Source organism: Scaptodrosophila lebanonensis, unplaced genomic scaffold (genome assembly GCF_003285725.1).
Source record: "Scaptodrosophila lebanonensis strain 11010-0011.00,11010-0021.00 unplaced genomic scaffold, SlebRS2 tig00000072-arrow-pilon, whole genome shotgun sequence".
NCBI classification, from domain to species: domain Eukaryota; kingdom Metazoa; phylum Arthropoda; class Insecta; order Diptera; family Drosophilidae; genus Scaptodrosophila; species Scaptodrosophila lebanonensis.
Window position 1 is genome coordinate 4,686,021 of NW_022060558.1, and position 21,983 is coordinate 4,708,003.

Consider the following 21,983-nt stretch of genomic DNA (forward strand, 5'->3'; position numbering starts at 1 on the left):
CTAGAGGCGCATATACCTCAGTGCCGGAAGTTTACCTGGGTAATGGTTTTTCACTGTCAGGTTTGCTCGACTGTAGCGTTCACTCTTGTTTTATTACTTTAATTGTTAATTTATGTTCGTGTTATATTCGTGTTTTCTCGTGCTTGCTCCTGCGTGTTTTGTCGTGCCTTTTGCAACACGAACACACGGGCCCACGCGTGGCACGAAGTGCCACGACCGAAAACACGGCCCGTGCCCAACTCTAATACATATACAAGTACACACATATAAGTGTATATATTCAATTGTACAGTTCAACACTTATGCATATGTGTTTTTTGTATATGAATGTTGTGAGCGTAAATGGCGTGTTTCTGCTTTTGTAAATCCCAAGAATACATTCATGGAATAAACTTAACGCTTAATGTCTCCCAGGATTCTTCATAATACATTTGTAGCGTTGTAAGCTGACGCAACCTTTTAAGACAAACGGTAAATCGCTTGTAAATATGCGATCAACAGAGGTGCTAGAGATGGGCATCACGAAACCGTATGCACGGTGAATGAATACACAAATTTCTTTTTTGCAAAAAAATGGAATAAATATTTGAGTATTTCCTTACATTAAATTATATTTTGGTCGTGTTGTTATAGCCTGTACCCAAAGAGTGAAAGGCTATACTAGTTTTGTGCGAATGTATGTAACACACAGAAGGAGGCGAGGCAGACCCCACAAAGTACATATATTCTTGATCAGGGTGACAAGCCGAGCCGATATAGCTATGTCCGTCCGTCTGTCTGTATGAGCGCAACGATCTCAGAAGGTACAAGAGCTAGAATAAGCAAACTCGGTATCCAGATTCCCATAAGCCCTAGGCAGGTCAAGTTTATTTTTTTAACTACATCGCGGTAGTGATTATGTGTTTGTCTGCCAAGTTTCATCACGATAGGTCAATTCTGAAGAAAGTTATAGCCATAAATAAAATCGCTACCCATGCTCTGCTTGTAGCGCTGCCCGCAGCTGTTGTTGTTGTTGCTGCTTGGGTTCAACTTTGTGTTGCATACATACACGTATATAAACACGCCGAGACTCGATTCTGTAGATGTATGCTGTTGAAACTGTTCATGAACATGTATTTAATTTAATTAAAAAAATAATTGATATACATTTTTTAATTTTGTAAAGTATTTAAGAGTTTTTTAGGGTATTTAAGAGTTGAGCTTGCTCGACTTTAGCATTCTTTTCTTGTTTTTTTTTCCATCGCATTTTCACGTTCTTGTCTTTTTGTGCTATATTGAGTCAACACGAAAACGCACGAAATTGGAATATCAAACACGACACTCGTGTCCACGCAGTGCAGCGATGTACCACGAACAATAAGAAGCACCGATTTTGCCCATATTTCTATATTTCGAAAATCGTTGAATGCCAATTTGTACATATATGTTGATTACCAAATTTGAAATCGAGCAGACAACATTAATAACACAAACTTTTCATTTGAAAAAAGTGAAGAAATATAAAAACCCCAATAATTCAAACTTCAAACCCATTTAAAAAACCAAGTATGCCGTTTTATTTGTATTCTTTTCTCTTTTAGAAACCACGTTTTATGTCGATCGTTTCAAAAATGTGGATTTTTTAAACGAACTCGTTTCCCCCCTTTGGAGCTCGAATATTCCTAAATCTTCTAAATGCACAGCTACACTATAATAGGATACTTGAGCCCAAATTTCAGCTGCCTAGCTTTTACCGTTTGGGCTGTGCGTTGATCACCAATCAGTCAGTCAGATGTGTGCAAAGTTCGGTTAATGTAGGTTTTGAAATGTGGTATTGACGAAATTCTGTAGCGGGGAAATGGGGGGAAAATTCAAAAAAGTAAACTCGTATAGACTTGGGACTAGGAGCGTCTGCATACCAAGTTTGGCTTATGTACGCTCAGCCGTTTCTGAAATCCTGGCGTTCATCCAGTCAAACGGACGGACGGACATATCTAGATCGATTTCTCTCGTCATGCTGATACAGAATATATATACTTTATGGGGTCGGAGATGTTTCCTTCTGCCTGTTACAATATTTGCGTAAACTTAATATACCCTTTTTAAACTACGCGTACACTTTTTTCGCAGCTGACAGGGATGCTGCTAATAACGGATAAGGGGTGCAACAAACTTGCCGAAAAGAGTTGGGTCTCTAATATGAGGCCAAGGTGCATAAACCAAAGCTATTGCACCGTCATAAAACGCTCGTGTGAGAGAGCCCGCATCAAGAGTAAAGAGAGTATGGAAACGATTGGCCTGTAAAATTCCGAATACATGTGCACATGTGTGTGTAATTAGGTACACTTGGATGTTTGTATTCAACATTTTAGTTTTATAACAGGATTTGAACGTGTTTTCCAGCCGCTCGACTGAAGAGCCGAATGGAAGCTGTTACTTGTCGGCTGAGCCGACTAAGATCCGTCGCATTCGTACTGAGAGCGAATATTCTTTTGCTGCTTTGAGAGCATCAGTTTAAATATCGTTTTGAGATTTTACCTGATGTACTTGGGATACATATGTACTTATGTAAATGAAACATGATTTTGATTGAATATTTCTTAACGAATTTGTTTGGCTAAGTTTCATATCATTTAAAAATATTTTATTTAGTTTATGTTCTTGGTTAAAATAACAGTTAAGCAGTTAAAGCAAATTAGCCAATATTAAATATGATGTTATATATACATACATATATAAAAATGTTTATATTATTGGTATTGAAAAATGTTTTGGAATTTGTACGCCTCGGCTGTACAGCCGAACGGCTATGGGAGTTGTGCTGACAATTTCGATGAGACGTTTTCGTTGTGATGCATGTTGTCTCGTTAGTAAAAAACGTATTAAACCCTGTTATGAAACTGAAATGTTGAATACACACCACCAAAAGTGTGTACCTACATACACACACAGGTGCATACATATGTATTCGTAATTTCGCAGGCCAATGCTGTCCATTCGCTCTTTACTCTCGCGATCCGGCCTCTCACACACGACCGTTTTCAACTGTACTCGTGAGGGCAAGCAGCTCACGAGCTACTTTCGTGCTCTGTTTATATCTGGTCTTCAATCGATACGATACACTTGTGCGTGCTGTACCTTATTTTTCGAAAGAGAAAAACAATATCAAAAATGAAGAAAGCAAGAAAACCATCAGATCCTTCACATTGGAACGCATTTGTGGAGGCCTACAAAACCTTTCCGATACTCTGGGGCATACGTTTTAATGATTCTGGCGAGACCCGGTTACGAGAGCGTGCATTGAAGGCTCTATTGCCTTACTATCAGAAAATAGAGCCGGGTGCAAATGTAGTGCGTCTCCGTCAACGTTTACTGGGCATACGTTCCAGCCATAGACGCGAATGGAGGAGAGAGCAGGATGCGAAGCGTAAGGGAAAATCGTATACTTCAACGCTGTGGTACTATGAACAATTGCGCTTTCTATGGAGCGATCGAGCGAAGGCCTACAAATGGAATGAGAAACCCGCCTCACTTTCCGAAGAGGATACGCCAGAGATAGTCAACGAGGAAATAACGAGCCAAGATCAGGAAGTCCAATCATCAGACTCCGAATTAGAATTTCTGGCTAATGATGAGCTGGATATAATACCCGATGCACGGGAAGATATCGAACATGTGTTCGATTGTGAGTCACAATCTGATACTAGATCAGCTAGTGATTCCCCTAGGCAAACCACACAATCTAGTAATCTGGCGCCGAAAAAAACCTTTCCATCTCAAGTACCTCATCAACAACCAATTCTGCTCGTGAATCCTGCACCACGACCGACATTACCAGCTTTAATGCACCATCAGCCAATACAGTGCTCGCCTGTCGAGGAACTTTATCAGCACCTAAAAGGCAACAACATACGTATAAATCCAGTACCAAATGCACAACCAACTCCACCACCCTGTACTGCCGAGGAAGCAGAGATTTATGCGACCAGCTGGTCTACATCCTTCCGCCGCTTAGACCCCACTCAGCAAATATTAGCAAAACGCGCCATTGAGGAAGTGTTGTCCTTGGGGCAGCTGCGCTCTCTTAAATGGGACTCTGGCTGGCTTGCATATTCCAAATAAATATTAAGTAACATACATATTAAAAGTAATGTAAACAGGATTATCATCGTATTAACCCATAATTTATACTACTTACGCAGAACACTTAATACTAATACACAAGTCAACATACATATTTTTGAAGATGTACTATTAGGCGGCAGCTGCCATTTCGACATATGCGACCGATTCCAGTCGGCACAGCCGACAAGAAACAGCTCCCAACCGTCTCTATTTGTCCTTATACTAAGTGTCATCGAGATAGGTAAAATGCTAGGCAAGTTATAGCTATAAGTTTAATGTCTGCCCGCATCTGTTGTTATTGTTGCTGATTTGGCTCAACTCTGTACTGCACACGTACACGAAACTTTTCTTTTTGTGGAAGTGGCTACACGGTATTTAAGAGTTGATCCCTCGCGACTAGCCTTCCTTTCTTGTTTTAAATTACGAACCAAATATCTAAATGAATTCAAAAAGTTTGGTAGCCCTTTTATCTTATATTTTATTCATACATATATATTTTTTATTTCAGCATTTTTTCAAAAACAAGCTGTGCGTATCTGTGTTTCTTCCTTATCTTTACTACATTGTATACAAATAGGTTTTATTAAATATTACAATGTTTTACAATAGTTTTTATTTAAAGAGTCCACATGCGTAACAAATTTAGTCAAAATCAAAATCACAAAGTCAATATGCGTATGAACTAATTACATTAATACAAAACCAAAAGTCAACTTAACTGATATGCGTAAGAACTAATTACATTAATACAAAACAAAACCAAAAGTCAACTTAACTAATATTTAAACGCGATAATAAAGTTAATAAAGGTACGAATTCAACTGATGTTATGTCTATTAGCGGCAACTAGAATATATCAATGCCCAGTTTGCAGAGTATGGTGTCGAAGGCATAGACCGACGATATAAATGTATAGGGACGGTAGCGGATAATGCCAAAGTCCGGCTCCAAGCTGGGAAGTGCTCGTGACGAAAAGACTGGTTGCTGCTGCTGTTGTCCATATCGGCTATTGACCACCACTGGCTGCTTGCGGGCATTCTGCTTCATCTTCTCCTTCCGCAAGACCAGTTTCTTGGTCTCACGCACCATGTAAATGGCATCGGTGGTGGTCATGAAGTCGTGTATAATCTGCGGTAAAAGAATTGTTTTGTATTGTATTGTTGCGTTGCCAATGTATTTCGGGCAACCTACCTTTCGCTTCTTGGGACAATGCGCAAAGACCCAGATGAGTGTGCAGAGCGTGTTGAAGATCTCACTATCCTTGTCGCACCAGCGCAACAGCATCTGGGCTATGGTAACTAGCCCAGCTTCCTGGAATGTGTTTACTGTTGTGCTATTGTAACGGGCCAGATTTAGAATTATTCGACTACACCGCTCGATGACCTGTTTGTCCACCTCGGAACGTATAGCCTGGGCCATTATTCCATAGCAGAAGGTGGACATGAATTCTGAGCACCACATAAGCAAGTGCGGTACTGTGCGTGAAAGCCGATCTGGAAAAAGTATAGAGTTTATGATATAAGCGTGATCTGGCTTGAACGTTCTCATCAGAGGAAGCCTCGATGGAAAGTTTTATCGCGATAGATCTGAACCAATGGGAGGAATAGTGATTAAGATAGATACCCCACAGACGGACATTAAGATTTGGAAGGGTCTTGACATGCTGATTCCGTTGGGTTCATGTTATTTCTTGTGCGGACAGGAGTTTTAAGCAATTCGCACATACTGCTTCGTGTATTTGTATAAACAGCACTTACCTAATCGGCTGAGCACTGCCAGCGCCTCGGAGGCGACGAAGCGCCCGCGTAAGAAATGCACTGCCTCCTGAACTCGGGAACGCACAGAATTCATTGTTGTTGCCTCAGCCCTCAGTTGTAAAACTCGTTGGCGTATGGCTTGCAGCCCCAAGTGGCGATGCCGCTTGCGTGTTCGGTATCCTCGCCAATAGCGCTGAATAATTTTGACAGCTCGCTTCCGTCGCAAGCAATCGACCATTTCGGGCGTCATCAGGGCCTGGAACCGAGCCCGTGCCAAATACCCACGCACATGTGCTTGAAACTGCAGTGTGGAGCGTCTAAGCAACTGGAAGTGATCCCGCTGTTCCAGCATTATGCGATGACCACGATATTTTTGCTGCAGATGGATGGTTGTCCGACGCAGGAGCAGGAAATCAGAGCGTGTTTGCCGCATGAGACGGCGGGCCCGATATCTGCGCTGCAGCCCAACTACATTTTTAATGAGCAATTGATATTGGCTGCGAACAATTAACATTTGTTGATAAGCACGAAAACGTTGTTGGATAATTATGATCGCCCGGCGTTGACCTTGGAATTGCAACTGTTGCTTGCGCATGGCGAGAGTGGCACGTAGTCGACGCTGCAACAGACGCACCCGTGATAGAGTGTGTAGATAAGTTTGTCGCTTTCTACGCGCCTCGAGAGTGGCACGAAACTTGCGTTGCAAGAGAAGGACACTGGAGCGCATGCGTTGATAGCTCTTTTTGAGGCGCAGGGTTTCAAGAAGACCGCGATACCAGCGCTGTATGCGAATTGCAGCTTCTCTCTTTTCCTCATACGCAGTGCGTTCACTGCGCATGGTCAGCAGAGCGCGATAGCGGCGCTGAACCGAAATAATGAGCTCCCGTTGTTGCACGTACTGGGAACGGCAGCACCGCATTTGGAGGGTAGCCCGAAAGCGTTGCTGCACCTGCACAATGCTCGCGATAGTACGTCCATAAGTTCTCCGCACCTCACGTGCCTTCAGTTTGGCTCTCCAGCGGCGCTGAATCGAAATGATGAGCTGCCGTTCTTCCATATATTGCATTTGCTGCTTCCGCATGTACAACGTGGCACGCCATCGCCGTTGCAATTGGCTGATGCACGCGCGGATGTGTTGGTAACTGCTCTGCTGTTGCTTCATTTGTTGGCGCCCACGATAGGCTCGTTGTAGCACAATAGCGGATGAGCGTAGGCGCAGGTATTGGCTCCGCTCCCGCTTCATCCTCAAGTAATTGCGCCAGTGCATCTGCAGGCAGGTGACAGCGGCCCTGGTGCCGCGATATTTGGCGTGCAAAAACCGCATAGCCTTGTAGGCTCTGAAACGCTCCTGTATAGTAAGAGTTGCCTTACGCAGACGCAGGAACTCAGCACGTAATTGACGGCCTAAGCGCAGAGCACGAAAGCGTCTTTGGATTACTAATGCGGCCGACCGTAGTTCCAAATATTTGGCACGATCCGTTCGCATCCTGCAATTGGCGCGATATTTTCTCTGCAATGTAGTGGCAGCTGATCGGAGCTTAAGGTACCATTGGTGTTGCTGTCTCATGCAAAGTGTGGCACGCCAGCGTCGCTGCAGTTGAATGAGGGATTGTACTTGTGTCTGATAGTTATTGCGCTCCCTTCGCATAGCCAGGCGGGCACGGTAACGATTTTGCAACACGATAGCAGCTGTACGTTCACGCTGAAATTGTGCTCGTTTTTGTTTCATAAGGTTGCGGGCGCGCACGCGTCGTTGTAGATGGACAACACATGATCTGACCCTGAGGAAGTGGGTATGCTCCACCCGCATTTGCCGCAATCCACGCCACCGTCGCTGTATTTTTATGCTGACACTTCGTAGTAGGAGAAAATCAGCCCGTTGGCTTTGCATAAGACATCGGGCCCGGTAGGAACGTTGTAGAGTAAGCGCCGCCTCTCTGATCTCCCTATATCGGAATTGTTGTAGTCGCATGAGGCGCTTAGAGCGCCAGCGCTGTTGCACATTTATAATTACTTCTCGCTCCCGAAGATACTTTTGCCGCTGGGCCCGTCCAAATTGAAAGGCTCGCCAATGCATTTGAATGCAAGCCGCTGCCGCCAGATGTTTTTGGTCACGTTGGAGCCGAACTGTGGCGGCTGTTGCCAACAGCTTCCTAGCAAAAATACGACGTCGCCAGATTTGCTGCAGAAATATAACGCTGGCGCGCATGCGTAGGAATTGCTGGCGTTGGGCGTGGCCCTCCCGTTGCGCACGCCACCAGTGCTGGATAAGTACAAGGCTCCGATAACCAAGATAAAGTTGCTTCTGTGCGAGATAGCGGCGCATGTACTTCTGCAAAACAATGGCAGCCTCGACTCGCTCTTTTCTATAGAGCTTGACATACTTTCGCATCTGGTGGCCACGGAATAGCGCCTGAATGCGAGTAGCCGCCCGCTCCTTACGCTGCTGCTCCTTGTGACGAATGCGACGAGAAATGACAACATGAAGCCAACGTCGTCGCCACCACTGCTGCAAAGTGCGAGCAGCGGCATGGAATTTAGGCGATCGGAACTTATAGATGATTTGCCAGAGGAGGGACAAAGTCTTCTCCCGATGACCGTCGACAATATCGGCAGCGGAAATATCGCCACCCAACTGAAAGTCGGCTGCACCGAGAGCACCTAGGGCGAGCTTCACATTGAAAATTCGCTGCAGCCGGGAGATGGCAGGAACGCGCAGTTGCTTGGTGAGATCATCACGCAGCAGGATTATCTCCATGACGCGCGTTAGGCGTACGCCGTCTCGTAAATCGATGGCTAGATTGTTAAAAGCATAGTTGAACTCATCTAGAAAGCACTGCTTATGTTGCAGTACATATCCTAGGCGTCGTAATTCACGCGTAATGTCTCCAATGTTGGCCAAGAGCTCCGAAGAAAACCGCAACAGAATGTCCTTGGTTTCCTTGTGAGGAGACTGTTTGACAAAAAGGCATGGATTGTGCTTCACAATTCGCTGCTGCTTGGCACGATCTAGGAAGAGCAGCAGAAAGAGCATTTTCTGTAACGTGTGCCTCTTAATTGTCTCTGCATACTCATCAGTCAACATATAGGCCTTGCTGTACTTTTGTTCTTCATATTTGTTGCGAAAGAGCCGATTAAGGATGAAGGTGCTTAGACCCACAATGTCGCGATTGGAGTTCAAATGAATCTTCTCACCGAAGACGACTTCTAATCCCAGGCGCAGCCACAACGGGTTAAAGCAGAGCAGCAGCTCCAGAATAGTACGCTGCATGACCACATCCAGATGCAAATTGCGATCGCTACGAATGCGAAGAGCTTGCTTGTTTACATATACTGCGACCTTTGAGCAAGGCAGACGCATTTCCTCGCTGAAGAAGAGTTCCACAGCAGCACGGCGCAAAGACTCAAGGCGATATTTAGTCAAATAGTTCATTGACTGCTCGTCCTTTGTAGGCGCCATTACAAGTTCCTTGTTACGCACCTCATTAAACAGTTTGCCTACATCAATTTTATTATTGGTGTCTGCATCGAGATCAGCGGGTATGGATACCAGGGCATTGAGCCACTTCTTAAAGTCCACTTGATGACGTTCCACAGCTTGCTCATCCAAATACATGGTGCAGGCAAGAAAAGGATCTTGAGTTGTGGTGGCCGCAAAAGGATCCGGATTTATATATGACTGCATATAAAGTTCAGAGTCGTACAGCTTAACGGTGGGCTGCTCGCAAGTTTTTCGGGGCGTTGCCGGCTTTTTCATTAACGATAGTGTCTGCGCAAGCTTAATTTTCTTGGGCTGAGTACGCGTCCAGGCCTTAATCCGCGGAGCTGAGGCATTGGTGGGTGCTTTTCGCAGATGCGAAACGTCCAAGCCCCCGACGCGCTGACGCTTTGGAGGAGAAATCTCCAACGCATCTGTAGCTGTCATTTTCCTGTTTAACGACTCAGTGCTGGGAGCGTCCGAAAAAGACAACTCGTGAGAGCGCCGCTTTTTCGCATGGCTGATGGAACTGATATTCAACGTTTTCTCATCCTTTTGTGGGCTGCCTTTACGCGATTTACGACCCACCTCGTGAAGATTAAACCGACTAGACTGGGCAAGAATCTCGTGTTGATTGAATTGCAGATCCTGATGGGAAACTATACTCGTCTCGCTGCAACTGGAATTATCCAGTGATGTTGGCAGCTTTTTCGTCTGGAGCGGCAGCTTCTGTTGCTCCTCTTGCTGCTGTTGCTGCTGATAGTAACGATTTTGTTCAATGGAGCGTATTTGTGCCATCTCGTTGAGATTGGGCATGGAGCCCTGTATGGCAATCTTTGCCTGCGCCGAGAGCAGTGACAAATCTTTCATAGACTCTGAATATTTGCGCAGCGGTGAACCGACCATTTGAATATCCCTTTTCAGATCGTTCATGCGGTTTTGTTCCGGCGCTGTACGTATATTTATTCTGGGGGGACTGTTGCCATCCTCTTCGCGAATACATTCCAGAGGGCGTGTGCAAGTGCCGTGACTAATGGTAGTGGTTCTGTTCAACGTGGGTGTCTGCAGGACTAGATCTGTGCGCGCATAGTCCTGGACATCTAGGGAAGTTTCCATGCCCTCCTGGTTTATTTCAAAGGTTTTGTTTGTGACAAAATGTGTAGTAGTTAGGTTCAAGGGTTCATCATCGTTGGTAGCCAGCTCAGCAGTCGTTAGGCGGCGTGGTTTTATATCCCTAGTCAAGTAAGTGCTCGTCACTTCCACATTAAGGATGGGTGTCGGCCAGTTAGCTAGGTTATCTGGCATATTCTGGGCGTTGCGTGTATCGTTGAGCGGTGTGAATTTAAATTTATCGATCATGCTTAATACATTGGCTGGTGTTCCGGGACTAACATTTTCCTTATGCCCAGGAGTAGGAGGCGAAACAAACGATTGCAGTGGTGCACTAAAACAGTCTTGAGAGTATACATTGTGCTCGGTCAGGGGTGCCTGCGTAGCTGTTGCCTTCCGTACCGGTACATTTCTCCAAGGCGGTTTTTCAGAGGCCCCAGTTGTTGACTTGGCAGAGGTCGACGCAGCGGCAGACAAACGCTTTTTTTGCTGCACAGCAGCTGCACTAACCGTGCTCTTGTGTATCTTCAACCCACCCGTCGGTGATTTAAGTTGCAGCGTTTTGCCAACGGTAGGAAATTTACGCGAATTCTGGGGTTGCAACAGGTAAGAGGGATGAGTGACACTGAGAGTTTAACACATATTTGAATACACACAAACTTACCCTTGCTACCTGGTTGCCCTTCGATTTAAGTATAATCATGACATCCTTGCGGAAGTTGCGACTGTCAAGCAGCTGCAGAGTTTCTTTGCACGCAACCTCCAGTTGAGGACTCCACACTAGCTCCATGGACACCTCATCGCGTGCTGGAACAATATGCTCCGTCCACTCGAGACTCAAATTGTGTTCAACCTTAATGGGCCTGGTTACTTTTACCTAAGAACATTGATCAAATATAGAAATAAACTAACAAACTCGACGCCGTTGCCAGGTTTCAAGCGCAGACACGCAGCGATCCATATCTGCGGCCAACTAACCTCAATGTCCTCGTCGCTGGGGTTGAGTACGCGCACAGTACGCTTGGCGGTCTTTGTAATGGGAACGTCCTCAAACTGCACAATGGCCTTGGCGGAGAAAGGCGCCATGACCACGACCGCCGGCTCGCGACCCTCTACGCGCTTTTTTTGCTTCAGCCGCGATGGTGTTACAGAAATCTGTAAATGAATAATTTACCGCTACAGGCAGTTCTACATTCCTTGACATAGAAACTCACCTCAAAGGCGCTCATCTTGAATGCAGGAATTCACGCTTTGAAATTGTTGTTCTTTAAGCGAAAAATTCGCAAATTGAATTTGGCAACCAACAACACCTCTTCTATACACGGTTCACAAAACAGTTAATACACAAATACGAGAGGCGAAATTCCAGCAATTAACACAACTAACATCAGGCGCCTTTACAAATTAGCGCGCGCCTAATTAAAATACGAGCGACTAGAAGCCGACGCCGCCGTTTCCATTTTGAAATGGCTTGCTAGGGTTGCGTAAATGACCGACTTGCATCTTGGCGTTTTGGTCTTTTTTAGTGTTTCTGTTTACGCAAGTATGGCAACGCCTTATTCGGTAGTGCGCGCATTGTAAATAAACGGTTTCTTTAAAAAGTCAGGGATGGAAAGCAGGTCTTAATAAATTATACTAAAATGTTTAATTAAAACTAAATGCAGAATATATAAGTACCAGCCAATTTAATAATATTTGGAAATACATTTAAAAATCATTTAAAGTAAAACCGTTACAGTACAGAACAGATATACACTATAGTTGTTGTTTTAAAACCGTTCTTTTTTAAACTTATTTAAGATATAGCAAAAAATACTTAAACTGATGCATAATTCGATATGGCTTAAATTTAAAAGAAAGAAAAACATTGTGGTTATTTAATTTATTTATAAATGCAACAACAAAACATAAAGCATAATTTTACTGCTGATTAAAAGCTTATTTAAACCAATTTGCTTGGGGGTAGAAAATGTGCTCGCTGAGCCACAACTGTCCCCAAATCGGATACGTCACTGGCCGTCTCAGACGCGTACATATTCTTCAGATAGCCTGGAAACGGAGTAACCGTTTCAAAATCCTCACCACCGTCATCATCGGGCGGCTCAACGGCCATAAACGAAATGGCAAAACCTCGCAATGAGTTGCTCTCGTCCGTCTGGAAACGGAGCAGTAAGGTATCCGAGTAGGAGATAATTATTGGAGGCTTGCGCTTGCCACAGAAGCGCCCGTGAATAGTGTTCATAGCATATCCTTCCTCTGTAACCTCCAAGAAGTCATAGTCGCATCGCTCCGAGTACTCCACTTCAAAATGCAAAAACTTGATCTTGACGCTGCTTTCCGGATCAGACTGAATGCGCCAATCACAGTACATATTCCTTTTATAGGGGCGACTTCCATATCGCGGATGTGAGTAAAACACCTGGGTGTGGTTCGTAGCTCGAAGGTAGCCACCACACTCTGAAACAAAAGTAGCCTTGAAGCCCTTGCGCTGCAGGCCGGCGTCGGTTTTAAGTACCATAAACATCTCATTGCTGGAGGCCGTAACAGCATACGGTTCCCGGCCTCCACAATAAAGGCCCAGAGTGGAGCTGTTCTCTGAGCGCCCATCGTAGATGGCAACATAGTCGTAAATGCACTCCTGATGGTTCTCCACATCAAAGTCATGAAAAGTCAGTTGTATCCGGTGGCCCAGCACGGTTTGGAAATGCCAGTAACAGTAGATGTTTCGCGGATAATCGCCCGGGTAGTTGGGGCTGTGCAGCAAACCGTACGACGAAGTGATCTCGAACTTACATTTCGTTTCTGTACAGTTGTGGCTGTTCTCGCTTAGTGTGTAGCCGTTTCGGCAACTACATTTATAGCTCCCGAAGGTGTTACGGCACCGGTGCTGGCAGCCACCATTGTTCACCGCACACTCATCAGCATCTGCCCGAGAAAAGCAGAAAATCATTTCAATTGAGCCCCGAAACTTATTGAGTTAAATAGACACCGACATACCTATGACAAACTGGCCCACAAAACCGCTACGTTGCACGGTCCGATCGGAATAAAATTCCAGGCGCAAAACATTTTGCTCTGAGTTAACCATTGGGGGCAGCTCACGCCCACAATAGGTGCCAATCTTCTTGAGACGGTTGTCTCGCATCTTTGAATAGATGACCAGATAATCGTAATTGCACTTGCTGTACTGGAACTTCGTGCCCTCTACATCGAAATGCGTGAATCTGAGGAACACGGCATGATTTGGCGGAGCTACAACTTCCCACACACACTCCTTGGCGTTCGGATAGGGTTCAGGATAGGAGGGCGAGTACAGAGTGCCGTTCGATTTGGTGGCATCCACAATGCCACCACATGCATCTGCAATGACATGGCACAGATTAGAAACATAAACAATCCTAATCTATAGTTTGAAGTTACCTTCGCAACTCTTGCCATTGGCTTGCAGCTCGTACCCGGCGTGGCAGCCACATTGGTAGCTACCCAAAGTGTTAATGCATATATGTTGGCAGCCATGATCCTTGAATTTGCATTCATCCATGTCTAGCATGAGGGCGGCGGAAAATCCCAGCTTCTGCACAGAGTTGTCCGATACAAACTTGATGTACATCTGATTGGTTCGTGACCTACCGAGAATAGAAAGGGAGTGAGTAAAGGTTGATATTTACATACAGCGCCTATAAGATGACACCTACTTAATATTTGGGGGTATCTTTTCACCGCAGAACCGTCCTATTAGCCGGGAGTCATTACGACTTCCATCGCGAATTTCAACGAAGTCGTATATACAACTGTCGTGCTTCTCCAGCTCAAACGTTTGGAACTTAAGCGCCACTTGGTGGTGCTCTGGGGCCGTAACCCGCCAGATGCACTCTTTATCGGGCATGTACTCCAGGGGGTAGTTGGGCGAGTCAATGGATTGGTCTTTGTCCAGCAAAATGTCGCCTCCACAGACCACTGGAAACGTGAAAAAGGAATAGAAAATTGTGAGTGTTCGATTGCAATAGACTACGACAGTTCAGTATTAATTAAATTGATTAAAATTGCAGTAATCTACAAGTAATATACTTGTATTCTACACATAAGTAATACTATATCATAATCCTTAAATTTTATTGCATACTAATGAATTTAGTTAGTAATTTTTTGTCAGTATGAATGCACTATTTTCGGCTTACAAGTATTTCAGATGGGAATTTTGCACTATCCCCCAAATGAACCATAAATTCGTATCAACGTTGAAATTGTATATTTCGACTTACCCTCAAAGTTTGCCTTGAACCCACGATAGCCACGTGCCGCATTATGATTAACGTAGTTAATGAGCATGCGGCTCGTTTTAGTGGTAATTTTTTGGTCCGTAACGTTGCCACAAATGCGCCGCATCACTGGGGAGCGATGCCAGTAGCCATCTCGAATCTCGAGGTAGTCCTGCGTGCAGTTCGGAGATGCCAACAGATGTAGCTGTTGCAAGTACAGAATAATGCGTTCGCCATTGGTAGCCGTGATGCGCCACTCGCAACTTCCGACTGCAGCATCGAGCTGCCGCTTATCCTCATCCTCGTCGGAGTACCCACTGCCCTCGAAATCGTTAGGTACCCCTCCATTGCTACCCACAACGTCTGTTTGCAGAAAATGTGGGGAGATTATGCGACCCGAGTTCTGCTGAAAGGTGCGACCGCAGGGAGCGCATTTGTAGAGCAGATTGGCCTGAACAATGTCGCCCCGACTGAGACGCCGCCGCTGCCCCAGTTCGATGTGGACGCCCGACGGAATGCCAATTGGCGTGATTGTGTCCAGGTATGAGCTTTTAGAGAAAGAGTTCTTGGCATAGTGCATTATGGAGTTGTAGTCGTAGGGGAGCAGTGGTAGGTCCACCTCCTCCGGAGACAGCACATCGAAGTTATACTCCTGACCACGCATAATATTCGCCTTATTAATGATTATGTGCTTGTCCCTATCGTCGCGCGCGTGCTCGTGATGGAAGCCAATGGTGTGGCCAAGCTCGTGGATAATAATGCCAAATTTCTCGCAGTTGCGGCCTATAGAGATCGGCTGGCGGCCATTGCCATTTTTCCCCAAAAACGAGCAGCACCTAAAATATAAAAGCAATATACTTGTATATTAACCCTTCGTTTGGCGCAATTTCCGATTTAAATGATTTTTTTGTTATTCAATAGAAAAGTGAAAATGAATAATACACTCCTTTTTATTTTCATGATTTACTGTGATTTAGCATATATATTAAATATTTAATGTTGCAAATAAATAAACAAACAAATATGCTTGGGGAGATCATTCGATTGAAGTCTTTATATGCAAAGGTCTTTGTCGAAGAAATCGTAAGTAAGTAAGCAAGGAACAATGAAACCCGTCTTGCTTAAGAAGCCAAAGCTTTGAAGTGCCGGCCATTTGTCTAAAATAAGAAAATTTGTATGTACATTCATACATATTATATACATTCACTTGTATACATATGTATGTATGTACTTGTATGTATGATGCTGTTTATTTACATACTATGTATGTATGTATGTAGAGATGTGTTTTCTCAAGCAATCAAGCACAGTTTCTAGTCTGATGTTTAGTCTAGTGTCATGGAAAAATGAACGCGGCTTATGGAATAGATCCTATGTGGATTATACACAGAATTAGGATTTGTTAGGCCTTTGCACGCCATACCTTTTGAAAGCTACGCTTCAGAATATAGTACATATGAATAAATATTGATTACATTGCCACAACATATGTAGGTATTGGGCTAACTAAATCAATGGGTCTTTATATTAGATGGGAGAAGACTTACCCGCAATTTTTGACTGTAAAGTAAATGTAGTTGGCATGCAGCTTCGCATCGCGCTCCACGAACTTGATGCAAGTGAAGTTCTCCCAATGGCGCATCGCCTGCTTGAAGAGCGCTTTGTGCGCGCCACTGAAAATAGCATCGATTTCGTATGGTATCACGCCATAGTCCCAAGTGCGCTCCTTTCTAACGGTCACAGCTCGTCGCTGGCGGTGACGCCGTCGCTCAAAAAGGTCGGCAGCAGCATCAGTCCAGAGGAGAGGTACCGATGGTGATGTCACAGCGGTTCTGGCTCCAGTTGTCTGCTGTTTCCGGCGCCGTCTGCAAAGCCGTACAAAAAAGAATGAGTGACTGATTTATACGGCATTGGCTGCTGCTATTGTTTGAGCGTCGAGCCAATCCCACTTGACGAGGCACAAAGTGCGCAATAAGAGGAGCATCGAGTGGTCTCCGACGAGTGGCCGCTGACACAAATGAAATGCTTGGATAACTCACTGGCTGACTGGCCCACTGGCTGATTGTGTGCATTGTTGCGCGCTCTGAACGTGGACAATGTGGCAGGTTTTTCACTTACCTGGACACACGCCTGGCACTCGCCCTGTAGCTGTTCCGCATTATTTTGAGCCCATTCCTATCATTTCTGTGCTTCTTCGGTATAATTAGCTCGGTCTCTTTGATGCTTTTTGCTGGCCCGGTGGTATACTTTGTTTCACTTTCGAGCAACGATTTTTGATTCTATAAAATAATACATCTCATTATTGCATTAAAATGGATTATCTCATTAAAGTAGCTAGACTCACATCCACAGCATCCAGAATGCTGTAGAAATCCTCCGGCTGCTCGCGAAAATCAAATTCGCAGTCGTCTTGATCCAGAGCCACACTCCACGTCAATGCCGATATCGCCATTGACGCGAAAAGCACAATACATTTAATTTGCAACGACCTGAACATGGCGCCCGGCTTATTATCTGGATTTAGGTTTTGTTTGTTTCCGATCGTGCGCAGACAACCGCGCCACACAAAATCAACGATTTAACTGAATGCTCAAATGCCGGGTCTGTCGAATTATATCGCTCAATTGTCTGTTCAACAGAAATTCTTAAGGGTTTTGCTCCAGGGATTAAGCAGGTAAGAGGTAAGAGAGAGAAACCATGGACCACAGCGACGGTCGGCTGCAGGAACCGAGGCAGCAGCAGCAGCAGCAGCAGCAAGAAGCGTGTGCGTGCTTTCAATCTAACGCTGTCGTCATCGACAATAACAACAATCATATCTGCGACACCATCGAGTGGTCTTTTTGATACTGGCCACGACTAAGGACCAGAGGCCAGCGACCGGCAACCGGCGACCGGCGACCGGCCCTCCTCATTGGCAATTCACATTATTATTGTTGCTGTAGTTGTTGTTGGTGCTTCCCATTGTCTGTCTGTTTGTTTGCATTCAATGGATTTGATTTGGGTATCCCTCCACCTTGACATTGTCGCGACCGCTTGCTGCTCATCCGCATACACATCCACATCGACATCGCCATCGACATCTACGTCCACATCTGTCTGCCTACCTGTGGCGAGTGACACTCAAGATCGCCTTTGAGCCGAACTTTCGAGTCGCGTTGTTGTCGCGAGTGCATTTGCTGGATCAGGTGGCATTTTAGGGCAGGTCATTAATATTCGCTTATGAACGAAACTTTTCGCGGTAATTCCACTAATAAATCATATTCAAAATTGCTTTCAGGTAATGACCAAAGACTGTATTTTATAACGGCAAGGTGCTATTTCGAACCGAATGGTAATCATAAAATGTTTGCAACTTGAAAGGCCTTGCAGCTGAGGACGGGAAGAGGAACAAGTAAAGAAGAAATTTAAAAAATGTCTAACCAATTGTCACACAAGTGACGACATCATTTATGTATTTATCTGTCTATCTATATGTATGTATGTATATAAAACAAGAGAGAACGCTACAGTCGAGCAAGCTCGACACTAAAATACCCTGTACTCCAATCCCACAAAAAAAAAATTGTATACCCTGTAGGGTAAAAGGGTATATTAGGTTTGTCCAAAGTGTATATCATTCAGAGGGAAGCATCTCCGACCCCATAAAGTATATATATTCTGAATCAGCATGTCGAAAGAAATCGATCTAGACATGTCCGTCCGGCTGGATGATCGCAAGGATCTCAGAAACTATAAAACCTAGAGCAAAAAAAAATTATTTAAAAAAATTAAATTATTAATTGTTTTAATTTTTTAAAATTATTTTTAAAACATTTGTTTTTAATTTATATATGCATATATAACGTATCGTATATATATCAAATAAATAGACACAACATCCTACATTTGCAATAGAATCGTGTCTATAACTACTAACGGGATGTAATTACCAATCTTTAATTACGAGAGTTATGGAAAATCACTGGATACCAACTTTGGTTATTCTAGCCCTTGTACTTTCCGATATCCTTGTGCTCATACAGACGAACGGACAGACAGGCGGACGGACATGGCTATATCAACTCGGCTTGTCATCTTGATCAAGAATATATACACTTTGTGAGGTCTGCCACGTCTATTTCTGTTTGTTACTTCGTTTGTTACTCCGAAACTCAACCGATTTTAATAAAATTTATTGGCAATATTCAAAATAGTCACATGGGTGATCCTGTGAAGTTTCGTGACGATGATTCGAAGCGATCAACCATAGTTTTCTGGCTTACTTATTTCTGCTAATTGTCAATTCTTTGACAGTCGCTTTTTACTCTTTTTGTCAGTGTTTCATTCGTAAATAAATCAAATTGTAAAATCTAATTTTAAAAAAATGACATCAAAAAGCATATATTGGTAAAAAAAAAAAACACAAATTAAAAAAATATGAGCGAAAAAAGAGCTGCTGAAAATGCCGATGAACGCGAATCACGTTTGCAAGATCTTCGCGAAAGGGCATCCACATCGAGAGCCCTCGAAGCAAAACAAGAATGGGAGTCGCGGCTCAGGAACGCAAGCCGGATACGCTAGTTTGAAACAAAATAGAATGCTAAGTAAATACTTATTTAGTGAGAAGGTTGTGTTTCTATATTACATTTTGATTCTTCGCCGAATAATTTCTCTTGTCCCATGTCAAACAACAACAAACAACAGTTTTTATCGCTCAAAATATTAAACTCTGTTCGCATTCATTTTCAAGGCGAAGCAATTGGTTTGTAAAACTGGAGATGCTAATCATTTGTTCACTATTTTTCGAATTCGACATCTTACTTACGCTAATAAATTATAATTAGAAGATGTATGTGAAAATACTGGTAGCTAAAAGTATATTTCCGCTAACTAGGCTTCGATGCTTTCTCGGTATTTTTCATCGCAACTTAGGTCCTTTATTTATACATATGTACGTATTGAGCAACGAATTATACTATACTAATGTGACACCAGGGATATTATCTTTGGCGGAAAATTAGTTATAAAATACAGTTGTGTACAGATTAGGCACAGTTTTCTGAAATTGAATGTGGCCGAACACTTTAACTATTCTCATTTAAATAAAACGAAACTGGTTGAATTATTACATGCTTTTTGTGAAATGTAGTTTTTGTGTGGTTTATTGTACTGAGACCCCACGAGACCCCTAAAGCGCTTACAATGTAATGCATATGTATATCTCGTGGGCACAGAAATGATAAAGTCTATCGCTTTCGTTGCCGATAGAATTTGTAGTAACGAGCTGAGGCTATAGCCGATCGTAAGGGAGACGGCTTCGATATTGGTGAACACACACCCGTATTAGGTGAATTAAAAAACACCTTAATAATTGTACAATTAGTAAAAGGCAGCTGATATAATTGTTAAACATACTAATTATAAATTTATTTATGTAATTACGTATGATTAAAATGTTTAAGTTCAAGTCAAAATTTTAGAATTATACATAAGATTCAAGTGTAAAGTTAACCTTAATTTCTGCTTGACATACGAGTTTGTCACCTCCCGACTTAGTCTAAATATAATTTTGAAGTATAGAAATGCACTAGACCAGTAAATACACACAGACTTGTATGGCACATACATACATACATAAATAGCAACAGCACATTTTTAAAACATAAAGTAGGTATAGGTGTGTATATTAAATTGGCACACACAAACTAATTGCATCGGAAATGCTTGAAAACTGCGCAAAGCAATGTCAATATTATACTAACATATAGTATGTGGAAGCGGGCTTACTGTAAGACCGACCTACTCTACGGATAGTTGGGTATATGAGTACATTTAAATTCTAAATTGATTTCAACATTTTGTTGTTTTTTGTTTTGATTTCTTTGATGTAAAGACAGACTTTTCAAACGTGTGCGTTGTACCTTTATATATAGTAGTGATCCTATTTGAAATAAAACAGCTTAAAGTTTGCAAGAAATTCATTAAGCTGTGTACTATATGTAGGAATCTACATGCATGGACATAATATTTATGTTAATATGTATAGTAATTGTTTTGGTGTATTTTGTTTGTCTTTCGGTTTCTGTTTGGTTTTTGAACCCTTTCGCGATATGCCTGGCACGATAAAACCTAACGAGTGTTAAGAACTAACATTGGGTTTATTCTGGTACAATGATTATGTATGTTACTTGTTAATCTGTATGTTTATGTGTATGTGTATGTGAGAGAGAGGGGGGCAAATGTTCCTATATGTACGCGACGATATGCCTAATTTTCTTTTAATATAAATTCCATTTGTAATATATTGTCATGAATTTTGTGCGTGTTTCTGCTCGCTCTAGTTCGTCCAGGAGGAGTATCTGCTAGGGTAGCTAAAGCGCCCACGGTACTGGTTATTCAGGACCAAGTGATTCTCGCTAAAGTCGCTGTAGTCATCCGTCTCCTCAGTGTCCTCCTTATATATACTTTTTAGGGAGCCAGGAAACGGCGTGACCATCTCGGAGCTGTACGAGCTCTCCACATCCTCATCGCTGTTCTCAAAGGGATCAACTGCCACGTACGATGCCGAGAAACCCTTCATAGGAACCGAACTATCGGTCTTGAATCGAACCAGCAGCGAGTCCGTCAGCGATATAATGTCTTGTGGGAGCTGTTTTGAAAGTTCCAGAGATGAACTCGAGTTGACTTTGTATATCTTAAAACACCTACCACATTGCCACAGTATTGGCCATACATGGGTCCACTAGTGTCCTCCATGCCCGAGAAGACCTGCACATAGTCGTAGGTACAGTTCTCGCTGCTCTCAATGTCAAACGTGAGGAAGAGCAGTTGGACATTACTGCTTGGTGGGGCCTGTATGGTCCATTCACAATCCATATTATCATCGTAGTCCTGGTTTCCGAAGCGAGCATGCGAGTAAAATTGCTGGATCTGGTTGGTGGCACGCAGGTAGCCTCCACAAGCTACAACTTCCAGGTTTGAACATAGACCATTTAAAAATATAGTAGATAGTAGCTTCACTTACACGTTGAATGAATGGCCGTAAAGCCATTGAGTTGCTTGTTCTTGTCTGTCTTCAGCACCATATACAACTGATTGGTGGTCGAGGATATTGGATATGGTATTTTGTCCCCACAGAAACGGCCGAGAATGGAACTGGCCTCTGATTCTCCATCGTAGACGGCCACATTGTCATAGGTGCATTCCTGCAATGACCCTCATTATTTCCAATTCTTTAAACAAATCCTAAGCCTAGTTTTAAAGTATTTAAATCAGAATTCAGAATTCAGAATTCAG

The 21,983-nt window shown here is 43.4% G+C and overlaps 3 protein-coding genes across 3 annotated transcripts in view; all 3 read right to left on the reverse strand.

Moving 5' to 3' along the window:
• Positions 1-4,695: 4,695 nt before the first annotated feature.
• LOC115625140 (protein abnormal spindle) lies at positions 4,696-11,881 on the reverse strand. Its single transcript, XM_030520058.1, has 6 exons — positions 11,664-11,881; positions 11,428-11,604; positions 11,114-11,326; positions 5,862-11,040; positions 5,296-5,597; positions 4,696-5,232 (listed from the first exon to the last, which is right to left on the reverse strand). The coding sequence occupies exons 1-6, from the start codon at positions 11,676-11,678 to the stop codon at positions 4,951-4,953; spliced, it is 6,168 nt and encodes a 2,055-aa protein (XP_030375918.1). The 5' UTR covers positions 11,679-11,881; the 3' UTR covers positions 4,696-4,950.
• Positions 11,882-12,391: 510 nt separating this feature from the next.
• On the reverse strand, positions 12,392-16,365 carry LOC115625456 (dorsal-ventral patterning protein tolloid). Its single transcript, XM_030520504.1, has 6 exons — positions 16,256-16,365; positions 14,712-15,544; positions 14,145-14,406; positions 13,870-14,075; positions 13,447-13,809; positions 12,392-13,374 (listed from the first exon to the last, which is right to left on the reverse strand). Exons 1-6 carry the CDS (start codon positions 16,348-16,350, stop codon positions 12,392-12,394), a joined length of 2,742 nt encoding a protein of 913 aa, XP_030376364.1. The 5' UTR covers positions 16,351-16,365.
• A 3,719-nt stretch (positions 16,366-20,084) lies between these two features.
• LOC115625275 (dorsal-ventral patterning protein tolloid) overlaps positions 20,085-21,983 on the reverse strand; it is a 44,236-nt gene continuing 42,337 nt past the window's right edge. The window contains exons 12-14 of the mRNA XM_030520277.1: positions 21,712-21,892; positions 21,396-21,649; positions 20,085-21,336 (exon numbers count right to left, since the gene is read on the reverse strand). Coding sequence (XP_030376137.1) covers positions 21,025-21,336; positions 21,396-21,649; positions 21,712-21,892 — 747 coding nt within the window. The 3' untranslated portion in view covers positions 20,085-21,024. The remainder of the gene's footprint in view (positions 21,337-21,395; positions 21,650-21,711; positions 21,893-21,983) is intronic.